General features: G+C 35.8%; 1 protein-coding gene across 3 annotated transcripts in view; it reads right to left on the bottom strand.

Moving 5' to 3' along the window:
- The window catches only part of LOC115769235 (mucin-5AC), a 29,101-nt gene extending 11,795 nt beyond the window's left edge, over positions 1-17,306 (bottom strand). Inside the window, exons 1-2 of one of the 3 annotated variants that reach the window (XM_030713949.1) lie at positions 6,388-6,718; positions 4,343-4,405 (exon numbers count right to left, since the gene is read on the bottom strand). In XM_030713949.1, coding sequence (XP_030569809.1) covers positions 4,343-4,405; positions 6,388-6,531 — 207 coding nt within the window. In that variant the 5' untranslated portion in view covers positions 6,532-6,718. Of the gene's footprint in view, positions 1-4,342; positions 4,406-6,387; positions 6,719-16,082 lie in introns of those variants that run through there. The other 2 variants (XM_030713948.1, XM_030713950.1) reach the window with 2 other exon arrangements.
- Between the last annotated feature and the right edge of the window lie 6,928 nt (positions 17,307-24,234).

Here is a 24,234-nt window from a genome sequence, read left to right as displayed (position 1 = left end):
CACTAAAATTCTCTCGACAGCTTTCAAGCAGAACAATGCAGCGCAAAGGCGTGCAAGTTAGACGAATGGTACGGGTTAAGGGTCCCATTTCAGTTCCGGTTGATTGCAATTCTTTACTTCTTCTACTTCTACTAAACTTGACAAAACTTTTAGCTAGACAATGGACAAGTTAAAATAAAATTTATTAGAGAATCTCACTATATATATAAAACAGAGGTATTATATAATAATATCTTAGATAGTTTTGGTTACCTTACTACTTACATGAAGTACGTGGTTAGAAAATTTGTAGATTATATTTAGCTTACCACAATGTTTAGACACGAATAACAGGCGCGAGCGAGAAGAATTACATCGAAAATCTCAAAATTATGTTTGGGATTGTATATGTTTATTTAATTTGTATAGACGATGGAAGACTGGAGCTAATAGGCAGACATAATGCCTTGTTTTGTAGGCTTAAATAATAAACTTTTAGCTGTTCTTCTCTCACATTTTGTTTTAAATAAATTGATGTTTGTTATCAGACTATCTAATACCCTATATTTCAAGAAAACGTTGCCATGGCCAAAGAAATAAAGAGATCTTTTAGGTAATAGTTATTCATAAAGTGCATATTTAAGTTATTTTTAAGTGAGTGATAGCTTTTTGCAGCAGGTTGGAAGCCCCAGTTGCCGTCATATAAACTGTCATGCAATTATTGACTGGCCCACTTGTCAAACCAAAAACAAATAATAATGGAAAATAATATAAAAAAATGTTAACAAGAATTTTTTTAAAAATTAAGCGCATGCGAGCAACGCACAAACAGAGCAACAACAATTGCTTGCAGTTGTTAAAAAGTAAGATATGAACGCCAGGCAATGCAAACATGCAAGAGACAATATTTGTTTTGGTTCGGAAATTACACGATAGTACGATAATTAATTGGCCTCGACGATATTTTCGATAGACACACACACACACACGCATTCATACACGCAAACTTATATAAGCTATGATACTAAGGCTAGCACGCTACTAAGTTCTTTGTCACATAGAGCACTGGCCATAGCACAGAGAGAGAGAGAGAGAGATTGAGAGTATGAGACAGATAGAGAGAATTATACAATATATATATATATATATTTTATATTGAGAGCTAGACAGAGAAAGAGAGAGAGAGAGAGCGTTGCGATTAGACGTTTAGACACCAATAGTAATAAATTATGAGCACATTGTTTTGAAACGTTTAATTTTAAACTGTACCTAATTCTCGCTGGGATTTATCTGAAATTTTTGTTTGGCAATCGCGTTGCATACATTATGGCGGTGGGGTGAGAGAGAGACACATAGAAATACAGAGCGCATGATAAATTGTGATTTGATGTCGCGTACCTGCGTTGAGGAAAAAATTAAGAGTAAGGTGTAAAGTGTGTATGTGTGTGTGTACTTTTTAAAGCTATTTTTGTTTATTTTTTTGTGCGTGCCTCAAATATTGTAATAAGAGAGCGAAGGCAAAAGAGATAGAGTAAAAAGGAGAAAACGATAAGCAATTTGTATTGTGTGTGTGTAAGTGTGTTTGTGTTAAAGAAAAGCTTAAAGATGAGCGCACTTTCCATATAGCGCTATTTTTTAGGTGCCACAAGATGTCCATACAACATAATGTATTAACAAAAGTATAAGATATGTGAATTCTCAATGCACAATTTGCATCATCAGCCATTTTAACAATATTGCCTCATAATCCGAAAAGTATGCTTTGGTCAGATTTTTGACCAACTCTTAAAAAATTCACAAAGAATTAACTTAAAAAACCAATGGCAGACAATCTCAAAAATGTTAAATTAATATATAACTTATTAATAGGTTTATTTTGTCATAACATAATAAATGATAGAAAGATTTATGTATTACTTATAATGAGCTGATTTTACCGATTTTTTTTTTTTTAATCTTTTAGTAAAGTTCGGTTAAGAAATTTTGTACATATGGATGGGCCGGCAAAGCTAAACTTAAAGGCTTGCTAAATCTACTTAAACACAGTTTCGTTATAACGTATTTATATTAGTTGGTTATAAGAAGATAATACGCCAGCTCCGACTTACCCAGAGTGCTGCAAAAAAACTTACAGAACCCAGAACTAAAACAGGGGGAATAAAGAAAAAAGCCCCAAAAACCTAATTTTTAACTTATGCTAGCGCGTACACGATACACGATACGGTGTATACGGTGTTGTCTTTTTTGTTGTATTGTTATTGGTTTTGTTTTTCTCTTTTCGTTTTTGTATTTTTAGTTTTTAGCGCTTGCTTCAACATGTGAATGTTCCACAAAAATTCAATAAAATCTTTTCGAACCGAAATTAAAATGGTGCATTTCAATTTGTGGCAAAGTATTTTGTTTTCGCTTTGGCGGCCCTTTTGGATTGTCAAAGCGAAAAGAACTTTTTATACTTTTTGTAAAACATTCAAATTTTATTTGCTTTTTTTTTAGGTCTTTTTCATTTTGCTTAGCGTATGTTGGGTTGGGTTTTTTTCTTCTATATTTGGCTTTGTGGAACAAATTTCGCAATTGAATCAAGTTGAGCTCCTAGATCGAAAACGGGAATGAGAGGCAAGTAAGCTTTACAGAATCATTTTGGGAAAACTTGATACCATTTATCATATTTATATATATTTTAATGCGTATTTTTGCTTATGTGTTTGTGTGTTTCTTATTATTTTCTAAGTTTTTTTTTGTTGGTGGTTTGTTCTGGTTGTTAGTTAATGTTGCATACTTTCTTTTTGTTTATCATTGGATTTGTTGATTTGTATGTTGTGTGTGTTTCGATTTGTATTCGTATGACTACAACTTAAATTGAAGCTTTAAGATGAGCGTAAACTATATATGTATATATAGAAATCATAAACTTAATTGTTATCAAATGCATCATATAAATACGCACACAAAATATTAGAGCAATACAATTAAACATTTCCCACTCATATATTGGTTTAGTTTGTGGCTTTCGACTTGTTGAGTTGCCAAATTGATTTATGCTAATCACTGCACTGATGCTATGTTAATTAAACCGCCGGCATTTGCATGCGGTAATAAACGCACTAATTTATGGCAAATTTTCAGCACACGTGCGGCTACAACACAGGTGCGGTTCAGTAGATTGAGGCTGCAACAAAGCCGAATTTATTTTAAAATTTCTAGCTATTACAATTTTTAAAGAGTTGCTTAATTGGTTTAAGGGCAATAACAAAATACATGAAGAATATTACTTATATCTGTTCTAACTTTGCTTACTTTCGCGTAGTTAGCTAAAGGAATTTATTATCTCAAGGTGAAGTTATGAAAATGATCGGAGTTTTTCTTCAAAATCTTGGAAATTCTTTAATGTGAATGATAATTTCTCACGTTTTTTCTGAGTCTAGAAATATCGAGATGTTTTTATTGTTCCGACTTGTTTTTAACACTAAACATATAACCTTGTGTATCTTATATAATAAATTAGTGTATTTATCTAACAAAATCAATTTATTATTTGAACTTCTTTTCAGTTTTGCACACAGAACCCAATGAATAGATATAGCTACATATACTCATATATATTCCTATAGAGTGCATTAATTTTGTTAATTAAATAAAATATTTTGTGTGCGTTTAGTATTCAGCTTATAATTAATTCAATGGCATTTTGATGATAGTCTGACATTGTTCCGCACGTGTAACTTAAGTTGAGTTAGCAGCTATATAGGGAAGTGGGTGGTATGAATTTGTACATACTAAGTAGGTACATGGGTCGTTCAAATCAAAGCAATGAAAATGCCTGTAAATATTCGATGCACTCTTTATTCTTCTTCTTGCTTCGTAGGCGACTTTCGTTTTGGCTACGGCCTACTGTTTTGCAGTTTATGAAATATTTAAAATATTTTATTGGCTTTTGGCATAGTCAATAAAAATAAAACAAAAAACAAAAGGTGGAACAAAACACACACCAATAGGAGACCAACAAAATATTTTAAATATTCTATATGCATATGCGTAGACGAAAGTTCAACAGAAATATATATAACAAATACACTTGGAAAAAATGTGTGTAATTCATACATTTGCTGAGAAAGAATTACAGGCAAAGCAATGGACTAATTTACAGGCATTTTCATTGTACTTTCAAATTACAACCAACTGCAAGACGGCAACGTAAATGGCACAACGTTGATGCGTTTGCAGCAATTACGTAAGTGTTCAATACGTTACAGACACAAAAATTAAATAATAAATAACACGTTACGGCAATAAGATAACTCATGTTGCATGTGTATTTTCGAATTGTGAATCGAATGGGAGGAAATATCATTTTATTGTCACTTACTTCCGGCGGTGGCGGCGGCGGCTCTGGCTGTGGCGCCGGTGGCGTTGTCACGTATGTGTTTTTCTAGTTACGCAATTTATAAAAAGAGTTACGTAAACGTAATGTGATAATTGATTTACGTATTTCGCAACGACATCGAGACGCAAATAGGGGAGTGTTGATTTTGAAACGTAAAAAACGTAAAACATAGTTCGTAAAAATCATTTGCGTGTTTTTTGGTTTTCGTGTCATGTTGGGAATGTAGCGTAACGCACATTACGTATGCGTAGCACGTTACGTAAGTAGCAGCAAGCGAAAGTGACAGCGCGTTTAGAATAGAGTAGAATAGAATAGAATATAATAGATGTTTGTACGAGAATTATGTGGGTGTGAGAACTAAACCAAAAGCATTTAGTTATTCTAGTGTGAGTAACGCTTAAATAACTTGAGGCACAGATCGTTGTCACAGATCTATGCGCCAAGTTTGAAAATAAAAACTATGTAAGAACCACAAAACAAAACAAAAGATCGTGTGTTGTTTTTGAGTGGGTGTTAGTCAAATTGATTGATGTGCTTTATATTTTTTGTTATGTAGGTAATTTGTATTTGATATTTCATAGCTCGATTTTTTACTAGTTGATTTAGTTTTGAGTTGAGTTTATGTGGGTAATAGTTTAAGCGTTTTGCTTAGTAATTGTTTTTATAGTACTACTGGGCTGGTTACTTTAAGGGGTTTAGGTGCAACGTGTGTGGTAGAAAGAGCGCACTATATAGTTGCTTATTTTGCTGTTTGTGAGTGGAGTGAGTGAAGGGCTATACACGTTGTAGTTTATTTATTTAGATAGAGAGAAGTAGAGATAGTACTCAGATTATTTACTTTACAGTTAGTTTAAAGCTGGTGCAAAGTAGGTGAAAGTAGTGGTTGGCTGGGTTGGGGTTGGTTGTGCTGGGGGGCAGTACAGAAACTACATTTAATGCTATGTGTGGTGGGGTGACAGACAGAGACAGATTTATATAGATAGGGTAATTGATTATAGATCATTTATAGAGTTATAGTAAGTTTATAGATAGATAGAGAGTTGGCGAGAGATAGAAAAAGTAAGAGAGATAGAGAGCGAGGGAGAGAGAGAGAGAGAGAGAGAGTAAAAGCCTTAGGCGGACAAAGAAAAGGTGGTTGGGTGGTGTGTCTTAGAAGTAGAGCAAAAGCGCTAGATATATATATATATATATATAGATATATTTATTATATTATAAGTATTTATAATTGAAAAATAGGTGAAAGTAAGCTAATTGTACAGCGCATTAGGTAGTTGGCTGGCAGAGCGCTCAGGACTTGAAATATCTATCTATCTTAAGTTTCAGATATATGTATATGGAATATTATTCACTACAAAACGAGACAGAGCAAAGATAGGCACGTTCCAAAGCGGTTTATAGGTCTATTTGATTATATGCTTTCAATGCCAAACAAATTTTTGGCGCACGCTAAAAACTTAACTGCAAGAAAAGATTGGAGAAAAACTAGTTAAACCTAGCGTAGAACTTGTGCTTCACCTCTAGGCACACTACAAAACTAAATCAAATGCTCTGTAGAAACAAATGTTTGAGGGATAGGGTTTGACAAAATCAAAATGGAATGTGTCATGGAGAGAGAGAGAGAGAGAGATACACATAGACATAGAGAGAGATAGCGACAGGGGGAGAGATACAGTAAAGGGAGATAGTTTGAAAAGATAGTCAGATGGTAAAGAGCTTGGGCTAATTTTAGTATACGGTTTAAGAGTATATCGTTTAACTGGATATGGGTAAACATTTTTTGGGATGGGGGCATTAGAATTTCATTTTAGCTGATGATTTTCATTTGACGGCTTTTTAAAGAGAGTTTTGCGCTCGTTGCTTTTTCGTTTAGATAAGTTCAATTTATAGATAGAAAGCAATTGAACTGATTTTAAGTACTTTGCCTTTCTATTATTTATAGACAGGGAGAGAGAGTGTAGTATATTATAATTAATTATAGTTCTTTTGATTTTTTTTTTTTTTTGTATTTTGGTATTTTATATTATTACCCATGACTCAGGTGGATAACGAGGAAATGGAGCTATTTCTTTAGTTGCTACATTACTAGGCAACTCAAGTCTTCCACCTAATTTTCGTAGCTTTCTTCTTCTCGCCACCCGAGATTTCGATCTTAGCATCAATGCGGCCTGCATCTTGTTTGTTGTTGTTGTTTTGCTTGTTGTACGGGTTTAAACTGTCAAAACGTGTGTTTACGTAAACCTTTTTAACGTCAACGTCAGTACGAAATCAATGGGATGATACAGGTTACGTTTAGGAGCTTAAGAACGTCAAAACTAAAAGTCACGTTAACAATACCGAGTTCAAGTTCCGTCAATCAATCGATTTGCATTTGCCAACACATAATTGCGTAACAAATTGTCACGTTAATGGTTACGTTATGCGCACAGCCATGATAACGTAACGTACGAAATAAATAAAACGTAATATGAGCGCACGTTCGATTAGGCACAAGGAGGAGGATTATAGAAATATATATATATATAGAAGCAACGAGTATTTAAGTATATATATTGTTTTTTTTCTTTTTTCTCTAAGTGTTGTGCTGTTATTGTTGTATAGTTGGTGTTGAGGAACTGCGTCAGTGTTTTGGTCCTGGCGCAGTTGAGTGGCGGGCGGAGGATGTGCTGCGTTGAATCGCAAGTGGTCGGCTCTACTTTCTAGCTCCGTTACGTCGTTGTCGTTGTGTCCAGCGATGACTTATGCGACCTGATGTTACGTTGTCCCAGAATGGAGGCTGCTGTTACCGTTATGATGCGCGCACTTAACGTAACGACACGTAACGATATGATGTGTGTTTCAACAAGTTCAAATGACGATGACGGGAGTTGATTGTTGGGCGATTTTAAGTTTTTCGTCTATTGTTTTGCCGTTACGTAACGTAACGTAACGCGTTACTGCGTTGTTACGTTGCGTTCACGTCACGCAGCAACGTATTCGTCGGTGATTTCATTTTCGTTTGTATTTTGGCATTGAAAGCTTTAAACATTTATTGGTTTCTATATATTGACATCGGCCTTTCGCGTAACGTTAACGTAAGCGCACTATCGCGTAACCATTATTGATTGACCGACTGAGTCTATGCATTCCCTAACTAAACTACAGCTAATGTGTTCGTAGAAAAATTTTTATTGGTATTATTCGAGATTTTTTTAAATCCTATTGATTAACATACTTTAGTTGTTTGTTTTTGTTTTATAGTATTTTTTAAGCTACGTTTTCAATTTACGTTTTGCGTGTATATGAAAGAAGGCAATGTCGTTGTTTATTTTTTTTTTGTTTTTAGTGTTCTTAATTATTGCTTAGCTAATTTTTTGCTGCCTTCAATATTTAATCATGTTCGATCACATATGGTGCGTTTGAGTTTTAGTTTTCATCTATATTAACAGTTTCTATACTAGTAGAAAATATATTTAAAGCTTTGAACGCAGTTCTCCAATGGTCAACTACGTTTTTTATTTGGTTTTATTATACGATTTGATTTGTTTTTTTCGCTGCCAGTTGCTGTCATGTTGATTAAGAATATATTTCCATTTTGTTTATAGTTTTAGTTTACATAGTTCATATCACATATGTTACAGTTACTTTTTTTTCTTAATTTTCAGAGCTGTATATATAGTTTAGTCATGAATAGTAACTATAAGCCTTGCAAAACTTGCTATAAATAAATTAAAGTATTTGTTGTTTAGTTGAGTTTTTTTTATCTCATATGTTTGTGTCCATTTTAAATCAAGCCAAAGGCCGGCATAATTAACGAACATTACCTAACACAATCTTCAATCGAAAGTTGTCAATTATTTATTGACTGCATATTTCAAAGAGGATTAAAATTGACAACATGACGTCTGCGTGATAAGAACAGAGGGATTAAAATGGAAATTCAAATAGGAAACGCTGCAATTGCAGAAGGATAAAGGCAAAGATTAAAGCTCCAAAATTATATTCTGATCAAATTGAATTGAGTAGCTTATGTGTATATTAAAGTTAATAATATTATTTAAAATTTGTATAAAAATGAATTTAAAAATTGGATTTTTTACCATAAGCCTATCAATATTATTTATTTATTGTTGACACAATATGTGTTTGTTTATTATAATTATAATTATATTTGATTTACTATTGAACTATAATGTTAATTTATATATATATATTTTTTTTTATACATTTTGCGTTAATATTTTATATTGTATTTAATTTTATTTCATAAATTATATTTTTTTTCTTTTCTATTTTATTTTATGTATTTCATTTAATTACTTTCTCAGCTTTAATTTATATTTTATACTATATTTTGATTCAGAATATTTTTAATTATTTAATTATTTCTATTTCAAATATATTTAATCTGTTAAGGCTCAAGCTTTATTCAAATTATAATATTCTATTTTAATTGTTATGTATTGTTATGATTTCCCTTAAATTCTGACATTTTTATCAATATCAATTTAATCTATTTATTGCTCTAACAGCCTCTAAGCTCGTTTCAACGGCTGCTCAAAAATAATTTGCATCAATAAATATTTTCTCGATAAATATACCGTTGGGTAAATGTGAGAAAGACTTATTCATAATAATTTAATATTCGACTTGAATCAATTTTCAGCTCATTCGTATTCATATCATATGCAGAGCTTTCATTTGCTTTTTCAAAGCTCAAACACGAATCAAGTGCAAAGTTTTGCGGGCTGTTGGCAAATCTCGAGGAAAAATCTTGTGAGTAATGCAAACAGAGCAAAATATTTATGACCAAAACTCGAATAAGCCATGTTACAGCACTGCTAAGTCATAATTCAAATGCCAGCCCAAAAGAGATGCAGCTTCTAAGCACACGTATGTGTGACTGTGTGAAAGTGTGGGACGTACTATAGGCATGAGTATTTCAGAGACCATCTCGCGGCTCTGAAAAGCACAAAAGTAGCAGAGCAACTGCTGCAGCTGCTGGAATTCATATGCAAATGCAGCAGTAGCAGCGGACGAGGCAGGCAGCAGCTCTTTTGTTGTTACTGTTTTATTTATTTTTCTTTTTTTTTACCATTACAGAGGTTATTACTATTTTGTAAAGAATCATGTAACGCATCTGCGACCCCTTAATGTATATATATATTCTTGATTGGCAGCAACAGCTGAACTGCCTATGTTGATAAGACTTGGCTAAGACTCACTTCTTTTATTCGTTTATACGAAGATCACACGATTTTCTGATAGCTGCTATAGAAACGATTCGTCAAAAGTTGCCTTTTTGTGTACAAAACACCTACCTCAACAGTTACGAACTTTACCACGCTCTAAAATATCAGAAAGTTCTTCATAAAATCTGTCACCATCGATCATTTGGGCACATCTGTTATATGCCGAAAAGGGTATTTATTATTCGACATCATGAAGATAGCTGTTTTTTTCTGATTTTTTTCTTGCTAGCTTCAAAGCTGGGAGCAAGTTGGTGGTGTAACGACTGAGCGAAACTGCCAACTGCAAAAACCCAAAAATTTCAATAATTCAACAGCGCAAAGCGGAAAAAGTCACTCGTTGAACGATGCAGATGAAATTTTAATGAAATACAGATTCATGATACACATACACACAGCAGCATTGCAGTCAGGGCCGTTAATAGACAATAACATGCCGCACACAGACCCACACACACTTACACATACTCACACACACAACATCTGACATAACAAAAGCTGTTCGCTAGCAACGCCTAAAAGATTGCAACGTTTTTGCAATTAAACCCAGACACACAGACAGACTGCCTGCTGGGTTTTTGGCACTGGTCTCTCCACATGTTGCAACTACTGTTGTCGCTGTTGTTGTTGTTGTTGTTGTTGCTATTGTAGCAGCAGTAATGTCAGTTGATGACAACATAAGCGCATAAAATATATTATGAAAATATGAAAATTGAAATTATGAACATATACTTTGAAAATGATTTTGAAACTGATCGGACGGTAAACAAACAACTTTCATGGAAACGTTTTCCGCCAATTTACCACTGTTGCGGGTGGTATTTCCCAAATCGTTTAAACACGTATTCATTTAGTTTTCTATGTAGAGCTTTAAAAATAATTTTGAAGCAAAAAAGTGAAAACATCTCAAAAAAAATCTTTGAATTGCACTCTTTACCGAGGATGCTTTGATTCTGCGAAAAATGTAAAACAGGTCTCAAATGATTTTTCTTATGGATCCTTGGAAATGAATTTAAGCGCGAAACCACCAAATCTTTGAAACCCATTTCCACCAAGAAGGGATGGATTTTCCAAAAAGTGAGAGACACTCCTCAAATGAATTTGAGCAAAGATCTTTGAAAATGAGTTTGAGGCCGATCTGATAGTTAAGAAAAAAGCTTTCATACCAACGTTTCTCGCTAATAAGCCACTGTTGTGGGTGGAATTTCCCAAATCACTGAAACACGAATTCATTAAGTTCTTATGTAGAGCTTTGACAATAAGTTTGAAGCAAATCGAATACCACTTAGAACTTCGCCCAAATAATCTTTGAATCGCATTTCTACCGAGGATGCTTTGATTCTGCGAAAAATGTGAAACACGTCTCAAATGATTTTTCATTAGATCCTTGAAAATGAATTTGAGCGCGAAACGTCATCATCCAATTCTTTGACCCCCGTTTCCATCAAGGAGGAATACGTTTTTGAAAAATTGTGAAACACCCCTCAAATGAATTTGAACAAAGAACTTTCAAATTGAGTTTGAGGTCGATCGGATGGTAAACAAACAAATTTCAAACAAATGTTTTTCGCAATTTTTCCATACTTGCAGTTAATATTTCCAGAAACCCCGTCTTAACGTGCACCTTCATCACATAAGGTAACTACAGTGAAAATTTCAGCTACCTAACTCTTACAGTTTGGGCTGTGCGTTGATCACCAATCAGTCAGTTAATCAGTTAATCAGTCAGTCAGTCAGGACAAACAGTTTTATATATAGAGATGAACACATTGTTTCCCATACATTTTAAAAACACGAATTGCATTTCGCCTGACTGTATGTAATGGGCCAATTGTGTTGAATACATTAAAGGTGACAACTTTTCGAATTTATTAAAATCCCTTTAATGTAGAGCGACAACAAAAGAATTTTAAAGTGCAGCAAATTTAATCATTATTTAGAAAATATTGTTGTTAAAATGAATAATGTTTTTTTTTTTTCAAATGACCAATCAGTTTCCAAATGAAGGTGAATAATATCACTTAAACTAGGTAATGCTAAGTGTTAAATCCCCTTTCAAATCCTCTAATATGGCAATATTTTATGTTTGCTTTTTCATAACATTCTTCCATTAAATTTTCAAGTACTGACTTAAGTAAAAATTGCAGACTTAAACTTGCCCAGTCTTTCCATAGGAACCTTTGGAAATAGCCAACTTTTGCAAATGTAAATTTTATGATGGCCGCAAGCCAAAGTCAACTTTCACATTTAAATGCGGTTGCACTCTGGAAGGTAAATCAATAACAGCTCAAAGGTTGCGGCTTGCATATGCAAAAATTGACCATAATAAACGCAGTTGAGAGCCCATTAGACGCAGTCTCCCCCTCCCTCCCTACAGCAGGGCCCAATGGGAACGTGTTGCACGATGGGTTGGTCTGTCAACAAAGTTGCAACCCGTTGGCCAATTAATGCGAATTGCAAACAGTCATACTCTACTGGAGTATTCAGTATTCAGTATTTAGTATTCGCATTCGTCTCGACATTGGCAGCCATTTTGGCACAGCGCCCGCTTTCTTGTTCACATGACAACTGGGCGGGCCGCGAGGGTGCTCAGAGTGCCTTGTCTACAGGTAATTAAAGCTGGTGAATCGTCTCGACAAATTTGCATATGCCACATGCCGCTTGCCACACACGTGAGAAATGGCAACTGTCCTCGTTGAAAGCCATGCTATTTGACTGTCCAAAGCAATCAGATGTCTTACATGTGTGTGTGTCTGAGTCTTGTATGGTGTGGCGTATATTGATTGTTATTTATTCAAAAGTATAAACTAAGCGTTAATTGAGCCATTGGCAGGCGTTTGATTTACGGCCGTTAATCGAAAACGTTTATAATATCGCAAATGGGATGCAAATGTGACCAAAATCAAATGCCTTTACTAGGGGATTCCTTTGACGCCATTTTTTTTACATTTTTCTAGAAAATAATATTCATTTCTTATATGACCGTTATTTTGAAAAAATCGGTATATATGTCTCAAAATTCCTGAAAGTTTATTTACTTTTCAGGGTATCCATATGTTGTAAAACAGCTCCGATAATAAGCGATAATAAATTGAACAGATTTCAGCACATTCAGCTTATGCTTAAGTAAAACAAACGAGAGCTATATATTAAACTGGTTTATAGGCGAAAGTGATTTCCAGAATTGACTCGTAAATTTGTTTGCCCATAAAAATGTCAAATGCAATTGAGTTCTGTGGGGAGCACGTTATAATTTGTGTCTTTTTAAATGCTTTTTATTGTCGAAGGCGACTGCAACAATCAGGACATACGCACACACCCAAATATAAAATGGCCAAATATTGAAGATAAATGTTTGCCAAAAGAGGAGCAAAGGAAAGCGAACCAAAAAATTTAAAATTTATTTAAATGTGGCTACGTAAACGAGTTCCGATTATCTGGACTTAAGGATTGGTACTACACATCTATGTTTTTGAGTGTGTAAGTCAATGAATTATGCAACTGAAATTCAATTTCTGTAGCCGCAAAGCATGCGGCCAACTGCGAACAAGCTCAAGAGTCGCTTGGCGCGGCGCAACTGTCCCACGGATTGCCACTTAATTGTGAGCTGTCATTGAAGGGGTGCGGCGAGGGCAGGGGTTTGCATCAAATGGCGTAACTGGGACTTCAATATGTCACTTGCAATTACGACAACAACAACAATAGTAAAAAAAAAGCAATCGACAAGCCTGACAAACAATTACGACAACAACACAAAAAACCGAACCGAACGAGTCTCCTGTGAGGCTGGCTTTGGTCAGCGCCAACAGGCTGTAAAATGGTGGAGGGTAGCCCAGAGAGGCTGGCGTTGGGAGTGGGCCACAGATAGTGAGCCACAGGCGACAGTTTGAGTAATTATTGAGACTGCAATTTTGGAATGGCCAACGACAGGGACTGCAATTCTCTCTTCTCATTTTTTGTGGCAACCATCGCGTAATTGAAAATTAAATTGCGATGACAGTTTGCAATTTGAGGCAGCGGACAAAACAGAAGGGGAGCAGTGGGAGATGGGCTTAAATATGTCCAAAAAGGCAGCTATACAGTTGAGCGTTAACAATTTGATGCAGTCGTAATGCTGATTGATGAGGTTTTTGTTTCGACAATAGTTGAGGTTCTGCAAATTTCGTTTCTGGCACTAAAATTTATCAATAGACTTCTTAATTGTTTTTAAATTTGAATAATCGCAACTACAAATTAAGCAGAAGTGTTAAATATTAAATGTATTGCAATGAATATTGCATATATAGTATATATAGTAAAAGGTCTACGCTTGCTAAAATGTTGGGGCCGGATCACAAGTTAAGGTATTTTAAAAAGAGTTGCCTTTTATATTGTGCCCATTGCCAGCTTAGACTTTTCATTTCCATTTTAAATTACGCAATTGGTAAGAAGAGAAGAACACATCAAGATCTAGTTACTCTCTTACAATCCATAGCACAATTTGGATATGTAATAAACAAACCATTTTTTAAATAACTTTGCAAAGTTTTAAAGAAAAAATATTTGATTTTGTCGTAGCCCTGTGCACGTGCAATTAAAGCTAATGCAGTTGCTAATCTCAATGGCGTCATCTTGTTTATGTGCTTATTCATGCTGGCCTAAGAGCTCTACACTATTTTTACACCTTTCGTTTCGCCTCTTTACCTTTCAAAAACGTTATTTGGCATTTTCATTTTACTTTTTTATGACATTCGTTGTGCTTGCTTTTGTTCGCTTTTTGTTTTATTTTTCACATTTTTGGCGTCCGCCATTTCGCCGCACACTTTTTCCACTATTTTCCAGCTAATTTACTAGCCGTTGTGCGAGAGAAACTATATAAGTGTAAGTACGTAATACATATATATCTATGACTCTCTTAGAGACTTGAGTGGCCACTCAGCACGTGCAAGAGGGGGGCGGAAGAGTGGATGAGAGGGCGCGCGTGGGTGGGCGTATAATAAATTTTAGCCGCCCTTCGCTTTTGCTGTTTGCTTTTTTTTGTGCAACCATTTTCCTTGGTTTGGTACAGAGATTTTCCTTTGTGCAAAGTTTTGTTTAATTTGTGCAATTTTTAATACCCTGATCGCAAAATAGGGCAGACACGTCATAGGCAAAAATCTATGGACAAAATGCAGGCTTTTACGAGAGAGATTTAAGGATATCAAAAAAAAAAGCATTAATATTTTTGAATTCCTTTTGCTAGCCAAGCATTATTAAATAAATGCTTTTTTTTTATAATGATCACAGCTATTGCCAAAAAAAAACATTGTTTTTTTGCAGTAGAGAGCATCTCACAGCTAGGTACTCTGAGCTTGCAAAATTTAATGTATCTATTTTTTATTTTATTTAATTTATATTTACAGTTTTTATGAAAGTCAAATAATTGCACAGCGTTAAGTTTTAAATTCGTTGCTTTGGCGCTCGTTAAGAGCAAGCGAGAAAAACTTTAAAGGCTCTAAACTAGTCAACTTCCGCACCACGGCACCACCGCTCACCTTGAGCCACCGAATGTTACAGTTTTATGGCATACATTTTGAGTTGCTTTTTGCCTTTTACACAACATTTGGCAGCAGCTGCATCTACTTAGGGGCGTGGAGCGACGTGGGCGGCCCTATTGAAGAGTTTGCCAAGCTTTTTCGGGGCGTCGCATTATCAGGCCGATACAAAGGCATATTATGCGCTTCCCATTTGCTGTTGGTGTTATTATTCTAGTCAGTTATGGCATCGCTGCAAAATAAGGTTAGCTATGGTAAAAGTTGCAAGAACCATACGAAATGAAGGGCTAAACGTTGTTCTCCTTTTGAGAGTGGGTCAATTGAAGCTATTGAGCATACCAGTTTTTCTATTCAAATTTAATAAGCTCTTGGAGTTTGTAAGACACACTTATTAAATAAATAGAACAACAACAGGTCTGAGAATAATTTAGACATAAGTATTTGGATATAATCATACTCATTGTAGATGAGAGAAAAAATCGCTAACTGAAAATTAAGAGCTTATATATTTATATTTAAAAATAAAATTCAGCATATTTTATCTTTTATCAACTAGTAATAAAAATAAATTATGAATATTTTAAAGTAGAAAAAAAGTATGTTTGGAAAAGAAATCGTTTTGTAAATATATTTCGATGTAATTGTCTCACTGTGTGATATTAAGTCTTGAGTAAGTTTCCTAATTCAAATTGCAATCAGTATGATAAAGTAATCTGATAATGTTGTATTATATTATAGAACTCTGATCACTTGAAATTTAATATAGTTTTGTATACACTGGGGCATGCCAACTTCTTGAAGCCTTCGCAGAGATACACAGCTGACATTTAGAATACAGAACATGCACGATTAAATTAGTTTAGATTTACACTTAAGAACATACGACACACACACATACACACATGTACATACAAAAATAAAAGAAAAGAGACACAACTAGGCAGTCTTAAAATTGACTTTGGCTTTAGAAACTGCTGAATTTACCTCGATGTGCTCACAGACGCAGATGCCCTCCTCGCAGTAGGCGCAAATCTGAAACTTGCGTCCATTTCCCAGACCTTTGAAGAGAAGCTGCGGCTCATCGCTGACAAGCGGCACGTATTGCGGCTGTTGGAATTGCAGTTCGCGCAGCTGACGCTTGAGGCCGCTGGTGACGCCGGCGTCGCTCTGCTCAAATGCATCGCTGCGGCGCATGCGATAAACGCTGCACTTGCGTTCTAGCGGACCGCTGGGCGGTTGCATGGGATCATCCTCGTCGTAGGCATCCGTGGCGGTTAGGGGCTGACGTTCGGCTGAATCGTGCGGCTCCTCGTCGTCGTCGGCGCGTCGCAGCTTCACAGCTGCTGCGTGACCCGGCGAGGCCATGGGCGTGGCCGGCGTTACAATGATCGCATCATGGTGGGGTACAAACATGGCCTCCGCGCCGGCCAGCTCCAAATGAGCTTCAGCCTCGGCGGCCGCCGCCGCTGCCGCCGCTGCGGATGTGCTAGCCATAGCCATGCCCAGTGCTGTTGGCGCTGCTGCCGACATGGGCGTGGCGTCTGTCTCCAACGACGCCGCTGTCGTTTTAACGCCGACCGCAGCCGATGGCAACGCGGGTGTCGTTGGTGGCGTTGCCTCCATTTGCGATACCAAGGGCAGCGTTGCCGTTGCCGATTTATGTAGCTGCCCTCCACCCGCTGCTCCTGCCGCCGCCGCTGCTGCTGCTGGGTGGAAACCAGCGCTGCTGCCGCTGTGCCGGTGCACGAGTTTCGGTGAGACACGTCCATGTGATGAGGCAAACTGTTGATAGGGCGTCTGCACTGGAGGGCCGAGACCATGATGCAGATGACTATGGCCATGCCCGTGCAGGCCATGGGCGTGACCATGCCCATGAGTGTGCGAGTGCATGCGCAGCTGCAACACCGACTGCGTATCGCCGGCCTCCTCGATGGGCAGCAGCGATCGGGACTGCGTGTAGGTGGCACTCAGTTTGCGTCCCTGCGGCTGCGGTGCCCGCAAATAATTTGTGGGCAGCTGATGGAATTGCCGCGACTGGCTGCGTGTTGGAGTCGAGGCGCCACCATCGGCAGCGCCGAGCCCAACACCAATGCCAGCTGGTTTCGGTGGATGTAGTTTCGCTTGTAGCTGTTGGTTCTTCTTCTGCTGTCGCTGGCGTTGACGCGCCTGGCGCGAGGCCAGCGATGCGCCGCCAGCAGCTGCATACATTTTGTTTGATGCGCTTAGATGTAGCTCTAGTTGTTTACTATAATTTACGCCTAAATAACATTCGGTTTGAACTCGATCTCTACTTTTCTAACATCAATTTGCGCAATTATTAAGCAGTTATAATCTCAATATGCATTACTTTAACCCTCACTTGGCAATTATAACCGAAATTTGCCAGCCAGTTCTAAGCTCACTGAGTAACACCACTTTTTAGGTAGTCAAATCTCACTTCTGTCAATTATAATTTTTCTTTTTAAAATATGACCGTTAATATTGAGTTGTAATATCAATTCTTTTTGTATTAAGCTTTCTCTCAACTTTACTTTTAGTAGTTTATCAACTCGAACCTCACTTTAAGCATTTAAGCAGGTTAAGTTCAACCTATTCTAACGGCAGTAATCAGATCCATCCTCACTTCTTGAAAAACTAACCTCAATTTACGCAATTTTAACCTCACTTACAGCGACTCTAACCACACTTGAATCAAAAATAATCTTAATCTGCAGCACTTTTAATTTGCTTATATTAAGCGTGTGGTAAAATAAAAGTTAAAATTTTTAGCAAAAGTATTTTTGTTTATGTTTTTTGTTTATATTTTTTGTTTTTGTGTTTGTTACTGTCTGTCCCTGTAAATGTGCCCAATTTGCTGTGACTCTCCTTTAAAATGTTGTGCAATTCATTATGTCTAGCCAATTATTTGTTTCATTTAGGTCTTTTTGTGTAGTAGTTATTAATTATGTTTTGTCTTGTGTCTGTTTTGACAAAAATGATTGTACTTTGGATTACTTGTTTAAGCTTCAACCGAGTGACATATAAAAATCGTTTAAAATAAACCTCATTGAAACCATCAAAAGTAAATATTTCATTTGGTATAACAATCGTTAAATATATATAAACTATGCTTCAACCTAACAAAAATAAAAAAAATCATTGACTTAACGTAGGTTAGGGAATACGTTTTTGTGCATTTTGCTTTGTTGTTGTTCTTGTTGTTGGATTATCAAAAAATATATGTATATATATATATGTCAAAAAATTTGTTATCGCTTGGTGTCTATTTAAAAAATATGTTTCGTTTTTTTTTTTTTTGGGCTTTGGTTTTCTACAAATAGATTTTACGACTCTCTGCTTATAAACATTTCAAAAATGTGCTCTGCTCACAATCGAATTGCATACTTTTCAGGGCGTATTGTCTGTGTGTATCCTTTGTTTCAACTGTTCTTCACTCGGGCCGTATGATACAAATAATTGAGTTAATATTTAATTTGTTTTTATTTTAAATAGGTTTGGCTAAAAGCTGCCTGGATTATATTTATATAAAATGTACTTTGCTTATATGTTTCATATATTTGTTTGCTAGTTGTCTAACTAGTGTCCATTAGAGTACAAAAAGCGTTTAATGTCTAAAAACACACACATACACACAGGACATGTACACAATTAAATATAATATTTTAAATTGAGTTCTTTTCTGTAGTTTTTTTGTTTTTTGTTTTGCAGCTGCTCTTAACTTGAGCTTAGCATGGAAGCGTCCTAAAGCCCGTTTTATGTAATTTTCCTATTTTGTTTTTATATAATTTTATTTTGTTTAACAAGTTTAAATACACATGCACACACACAACGCTTGATAATCCTTAGTTCGTCTCAACTTGACTACATTTTCAACACATTTGTTGTTGTTCTTTCAATTGAAATAAGATAAGTTGCAGTATTATGTATTTTGATATATCTGGCGTTGCACATTTCTGTAGATTTCGACTAGACGATTTTATTCTTAACTTATATATAAAGACGGATTTGCTGCCAGGAACATGACGATAAGCGATTATAACAATACTTCAAATAATATGAATATATGGTAGACGCACATTTTTAATGTTACAATTTTATAAACTATTTGCTAGGCTGCAAAGTGTCTTTTAAAATGTGTATGTAAGGTATAGATTGTGTAATAATAAAGATTTTTCAGTTTAGTTATCATGAAAGATCTTAAACTTAAACATCGTTACTGCAAAGTTCTCATTGGCATGCCCCATACAAGTTATATTTAATATAGAATATAATAAATATTCAATGACTCTGAAGATAAGTAAAGTTTCAAAAGTTTAAATATAAGGAGAAGTATGTACGTAAACAATTTATGTTTTTGTAGTCACTAATCAAGCGGCAGTTGGTCAAATAAAAAATTACTTATTAAGATTGACAAAATGAATATATGTTATTATCAATATTATAGGTATCGGAGGTCAACCTACGTTTTCAACAAGTGCAGATTGTTATGGCTATTAATGCGAGTTAATATGAGAATAATCTATAATAGTTTATATAGCATCGGGAATTTGTTTTATGTGATCTTTTAATATTTCAATATGAAAAGTTGCGCCTAACTATTAAATAAAATTCCTACAGCTCGCGGCGGGACAAAGAACATTAATACTTTTCATAACACATTCTAGATAAGCTATTTTTCTCTCTATTCAATGTATCAAAATGTTGAACTCATCTATCATTAATCACTTTCACAACTCGTTATGGATGATTTGGTGAAAAGTAAAAAGTAGAGAGAGGAAAGAGCGAAAAAAGAAAACTATTGAAAACAATTTTCACAATCGCCACACCCTTTGGCCGCACACTATTCAAAACTCATCAAACAATAAAATGTGCAAACTTTTATTTTTTGACTTTCACTTTGAAACCTTCAAGTTATCCTTAAAGTTGAACGCTTGAAAAGCAAAAAGGAGAAATCATTTCGCAGCGAAAAATAAAAAAAATATTCAAGAAAAACTTTAGACGAACACATTTATGTGCAGTAAAAATTTTAAATTCCGAGTTCTGTTGAAAATGTCTAGTTCGAGCACGAAAGTGCAACTATGCGCCACATGTTGACGAAGAAGTGACGAGTAGATTATAATAGTTACCTAGCATCGTAGTACAGTAAAACTATGTTAACTACTATGTTAATGGGGTATTGTGCTTTCTGTGCCATGATTGCAACTATGTTCATTACTCTCTTTTCGTATGACAGTTGCGAAATGTTATGTAACACACAGAATTGTCGGCATTTTCGACTAGAAGGAGCATTATCTGATCTACGAGCCGAACTTGGAAATAATCTTTGATGCTAATTAGATATTTATATTTGGCATTTACAAAAATATTCTAATGTTTATCGACTTTTCTACTAGGATACTTGAGAACATCATTAAGAAGTACATTTTTTTATTGTTGGTTCTCAAACAAAAATATTTCACATTTTTTGCTACTTTACCCTACTCTCTCATAAACTAAAAAGTACAAAAATATGATTTTTTGTATATACCCACAGACGAAATTAGCAAGAGGTGCTTGAATATAACTTATAACGAGTATATTTTGCGCAAATGTGTACAGAACAATTCCTGGTCGAGTACACTATTTGCTTGTTTAACATTGTTCATTTGTGTAAATGTTACTGCAGATATTTTTTTTGTTTTCGAAAATATTTTCATTACACTAGATTTCCACGTTGTTTCTGGCTGTTTGCTTTTTGCCTTAACGCGAGCCACATGCAATTTTGTCGTAAACACGCGAATTAAAAACGTTTTGGTTTCAGATATGGCCTCTGTAAGTCCGCTAACCTTAACATTTGCCATGACGGGGCCCGGCCTGTACAACATTCGACAACATTCAGGGTCATAATAAACGCTTAAATATCCTTATAATCCAAAAGCAAGAAACACGTCTTCTCGGCCTTTTCAACGTTTTCCCTGTGTTGCGTAAATTGGCCAACTGTAAATGCTGGCTAAGTGACGACAATGTTTAGGTCCTAAAAACGCTTTTTAGGCGTGTGGATTATATAACAATTTGTTGATGCCTTTTGGCGCAACACACGCACTCAAGGCTAATTAAAACTCAGACCGACGGCAACGCCCCTACAATAAATGCGACGGCTTTAGCTCGAACCGATGACGAGCATTACGGCCAAGTTTCCTATACAACTATGCCAGTTGCCCAGGTGCGAAAAATTATAGCTATCCCAAACTGTGCGTGTGGTTCATCTTCTTAACTTTCTACTAAAGGGCAGCATTATATTTCTTTTTAAGCAGAACACCGAATACTTGTCCCAACAAATATTCTATTGGTCTTTAAAAAACAACCTGAATACAATATCATATTTAAAAAAAATCCGTTTTCCCAATAAATATTCGTTGAAAAAGTTAGTATTTAATCCTTCAAAAAGATCCGTGAAATCTTTTTTATAGCTCCCAAGCGAAACTAATGATATTTGGTATGTAGGAATTAAACATTCATTCCAATCTTGTTACTTCTAACTTTAATCAATGATCTTATTTTAAGAAAGAGAAACTACACGAAAAAATTTGCACTATTAATAAATGTATAAGCCATAAATTATTTATAAAAGTGCTGCTTAGAATGCGCTGGCAATTGTTTTAAATTACGTATTTTTCGCGTGTTGACCACAAATTAAAGTAGGCCACGAGTAATATGAATTTAGATGACAGCAATTAATGCTACAAAATGTCATTCCATAGTCGCAAGTGGTGGAGGGTGGACCAAAAATCAATACAATTGCAAACTAATAACAATTCAGGGCTCACAAAAGGCGTGGTCGGGCCGTCGTTCTGCCCAACAAAAAAGCCAGCAAAAAGAAAACAACATGAGGCTTAATTATGCAGGCTGGCTAATTACACTCTGATGCTGTTTTAGTCAGACGTGTGTGCCATTATAGTTAAAAGAGCCCCACACTGTAAACAGCACACCTACACGCAATGCACATAAATACATACATACCCACACACCCACACACACACACAAACAAACGAATGAGTCAACTTGTGCATAGTTACGCAAATCGAGCGAACCGACTGGCCACAGGAGACATTATATCAAGACGGCTGCCCGTTTCGAGTCAGACAAAGATACGTATACGTTATGCGACTGCCAAAGTAGCAGTCAGCCAGCCAGTCAGCAAAAGGTAGAAAGCAGCCCAAGCGATTTTGCTTTATTCATTCATGGTACATGAATATCTAACATCCACACAGAGGCCCCCAACAGCCCCGCACATACAAGCCACAAACATGTGGCGTTCCAATAAATTCCTTATTCTCGGAGGTTTTTAAAAATTTTTGAAATTTAGAATGCCTGATTTTCTTGAATTTAAATAAATTGAGTATTAATTATATTTATGAAGGGTTATCAAAACCGTTGGCGAACTCCTCACATTTTATTTGGCGCTTTTGAGAAATTTACCTTTTTAAAAAGTTTCATTAGAGCAGCTCGCACTATGCTTTAGCAGAAGTAAACATAAATTAAAAAAAAAACAAGTAAGAGGTTCTAGTCGGGAGTTCCCGACTAGGGGATACCCTGAACCCTCTTCTTCCAACATTAAATTCATATATATATTCTATTTTAGAAGTTATATGTCAAATTTGGTGACTCTAGCTCTTATTATTTACCAAAATTGCCCAAAAAACAGGATATCGATATCGATTGCTTGGAAACAGATTAAGTTATCGATTATCGGAAACAAACTCGATATGCACAGGCACTAGGAACACCTACATCTAAAATTTCAAGTGTGTAGCTCTTATAGGTTCTGAGATGCTTGCGTTCATACATACGGACGGACGAACGGACAGACAGACGGAAATGGCTAGATCGACTCGGCTATTGATGCTGATCAAGAATATATATACTTTATGGGGTCGGAGATGCTTCCTTCTACCTGTTACATACATTTGGATTTCGCACAAATACAATATACCCTTATACCCATTTTTAATTGGTTCAGGGTATAAACAGTTCCCTCAATAGGACTCAAGCTCGTAACATACACACTATTTGCCACCGTCTCTACTCAAAAGCCATACCAACTACTCATACTTTATAAAATAAAATTTTTTAAAATACCAATACATACACACAGCACAGAAAACAATACAATCGCAATTGCAATGCATTTGACAGAATTCAATAAAGATGCTTATGAATGTGATTGTGGGTGTACGTATGTATGCAGCTGCCGCAAATACATGGCCAGCCAAAACACGCTTTCATTAATAACTTTTGTGTTTCTTAACCAATCTTGATGAAATTTTCAACAGAAGATCCTATTGTGCAATAAAATTGTGCTTTTAATTGTGGGTGTTCAAATTGGTTTATTTATTTGATTTGTAGCTATGTGGTGGTAGCGGGGAGGTGGCGGTAGCTATAAAATGATGATGCTTGATATATATATTTATATATATATATATAAATATAATATTCAAGAAGTATTAAAAAATTTAAGCTGAAACTTCCCTTTAAAAAGTTGAGCAACATTTAAGATTAATTTAGCGTTTTATAAGAGTTTATGATTTTTGGAAAATATCCGATTAAGCAATTTATTCGTCAGTTTGCCCGACTGTGCAATATGCATGCGCACACATGCGAGCAGACATCACCCGGGCAGGGACCTTCCATTGCCTACCGCCAAAGCACGCACACGCCCACGTACACACACACACACAAGTGGCAGCTGTGGCACGTAAAGCTGTCTATGCAGCAGCAGCCTCGGCATTTGGCTGCGTCGGCTTTCGCATTGATGTGCGCTTGTTGAGATTGAAATTAAAGTTTAAATTTATTTTCAGTTGACTTTTGTGGCGTGGCCAGCCTTCTGTTTGTTCCGACATGCTGTGCGCCATAAAATGTTGCACATATCACACATAGCGTCCCATTGAGACGGCGGCTCAAAAAGTTGCCATATGATTGCTAATTAAGCGTGCACTTTGAGCGACTGTTGTTTGATTTTTGGCTGTAGTGCCAAGGATAATTATGTTTGCCATTAGTTAAAGAGAGGTCATATATGCCTCCTCGTTCCAGCTGAACTTTTTGAACTCTTTGGTCAATACCTTTTAGGTCTAATCACTGACAAGTTGGTTAAAAATAC

The sequence above is a fragment of the Drosophila novamexicana genome, unplaced genomic scaffold (genome assembly GCF_003285875.2).
Source record: "Drosophila novamexicana strain 15010-1031.04,08,12 unplaced genomic scaffold, DnovRS2.1 tig00004549-arrow-arrow-pilon, whole genome shotgun sequence".
NCBI lineage: Eukaryota > Metazoa > Arthropoda > Insecta > Diptera > Drosophilidae > Drosophila > Drosophila novamexicana.
This window is presented reverse-complemented; position numbering and strand designations above follow the sequence as displayed.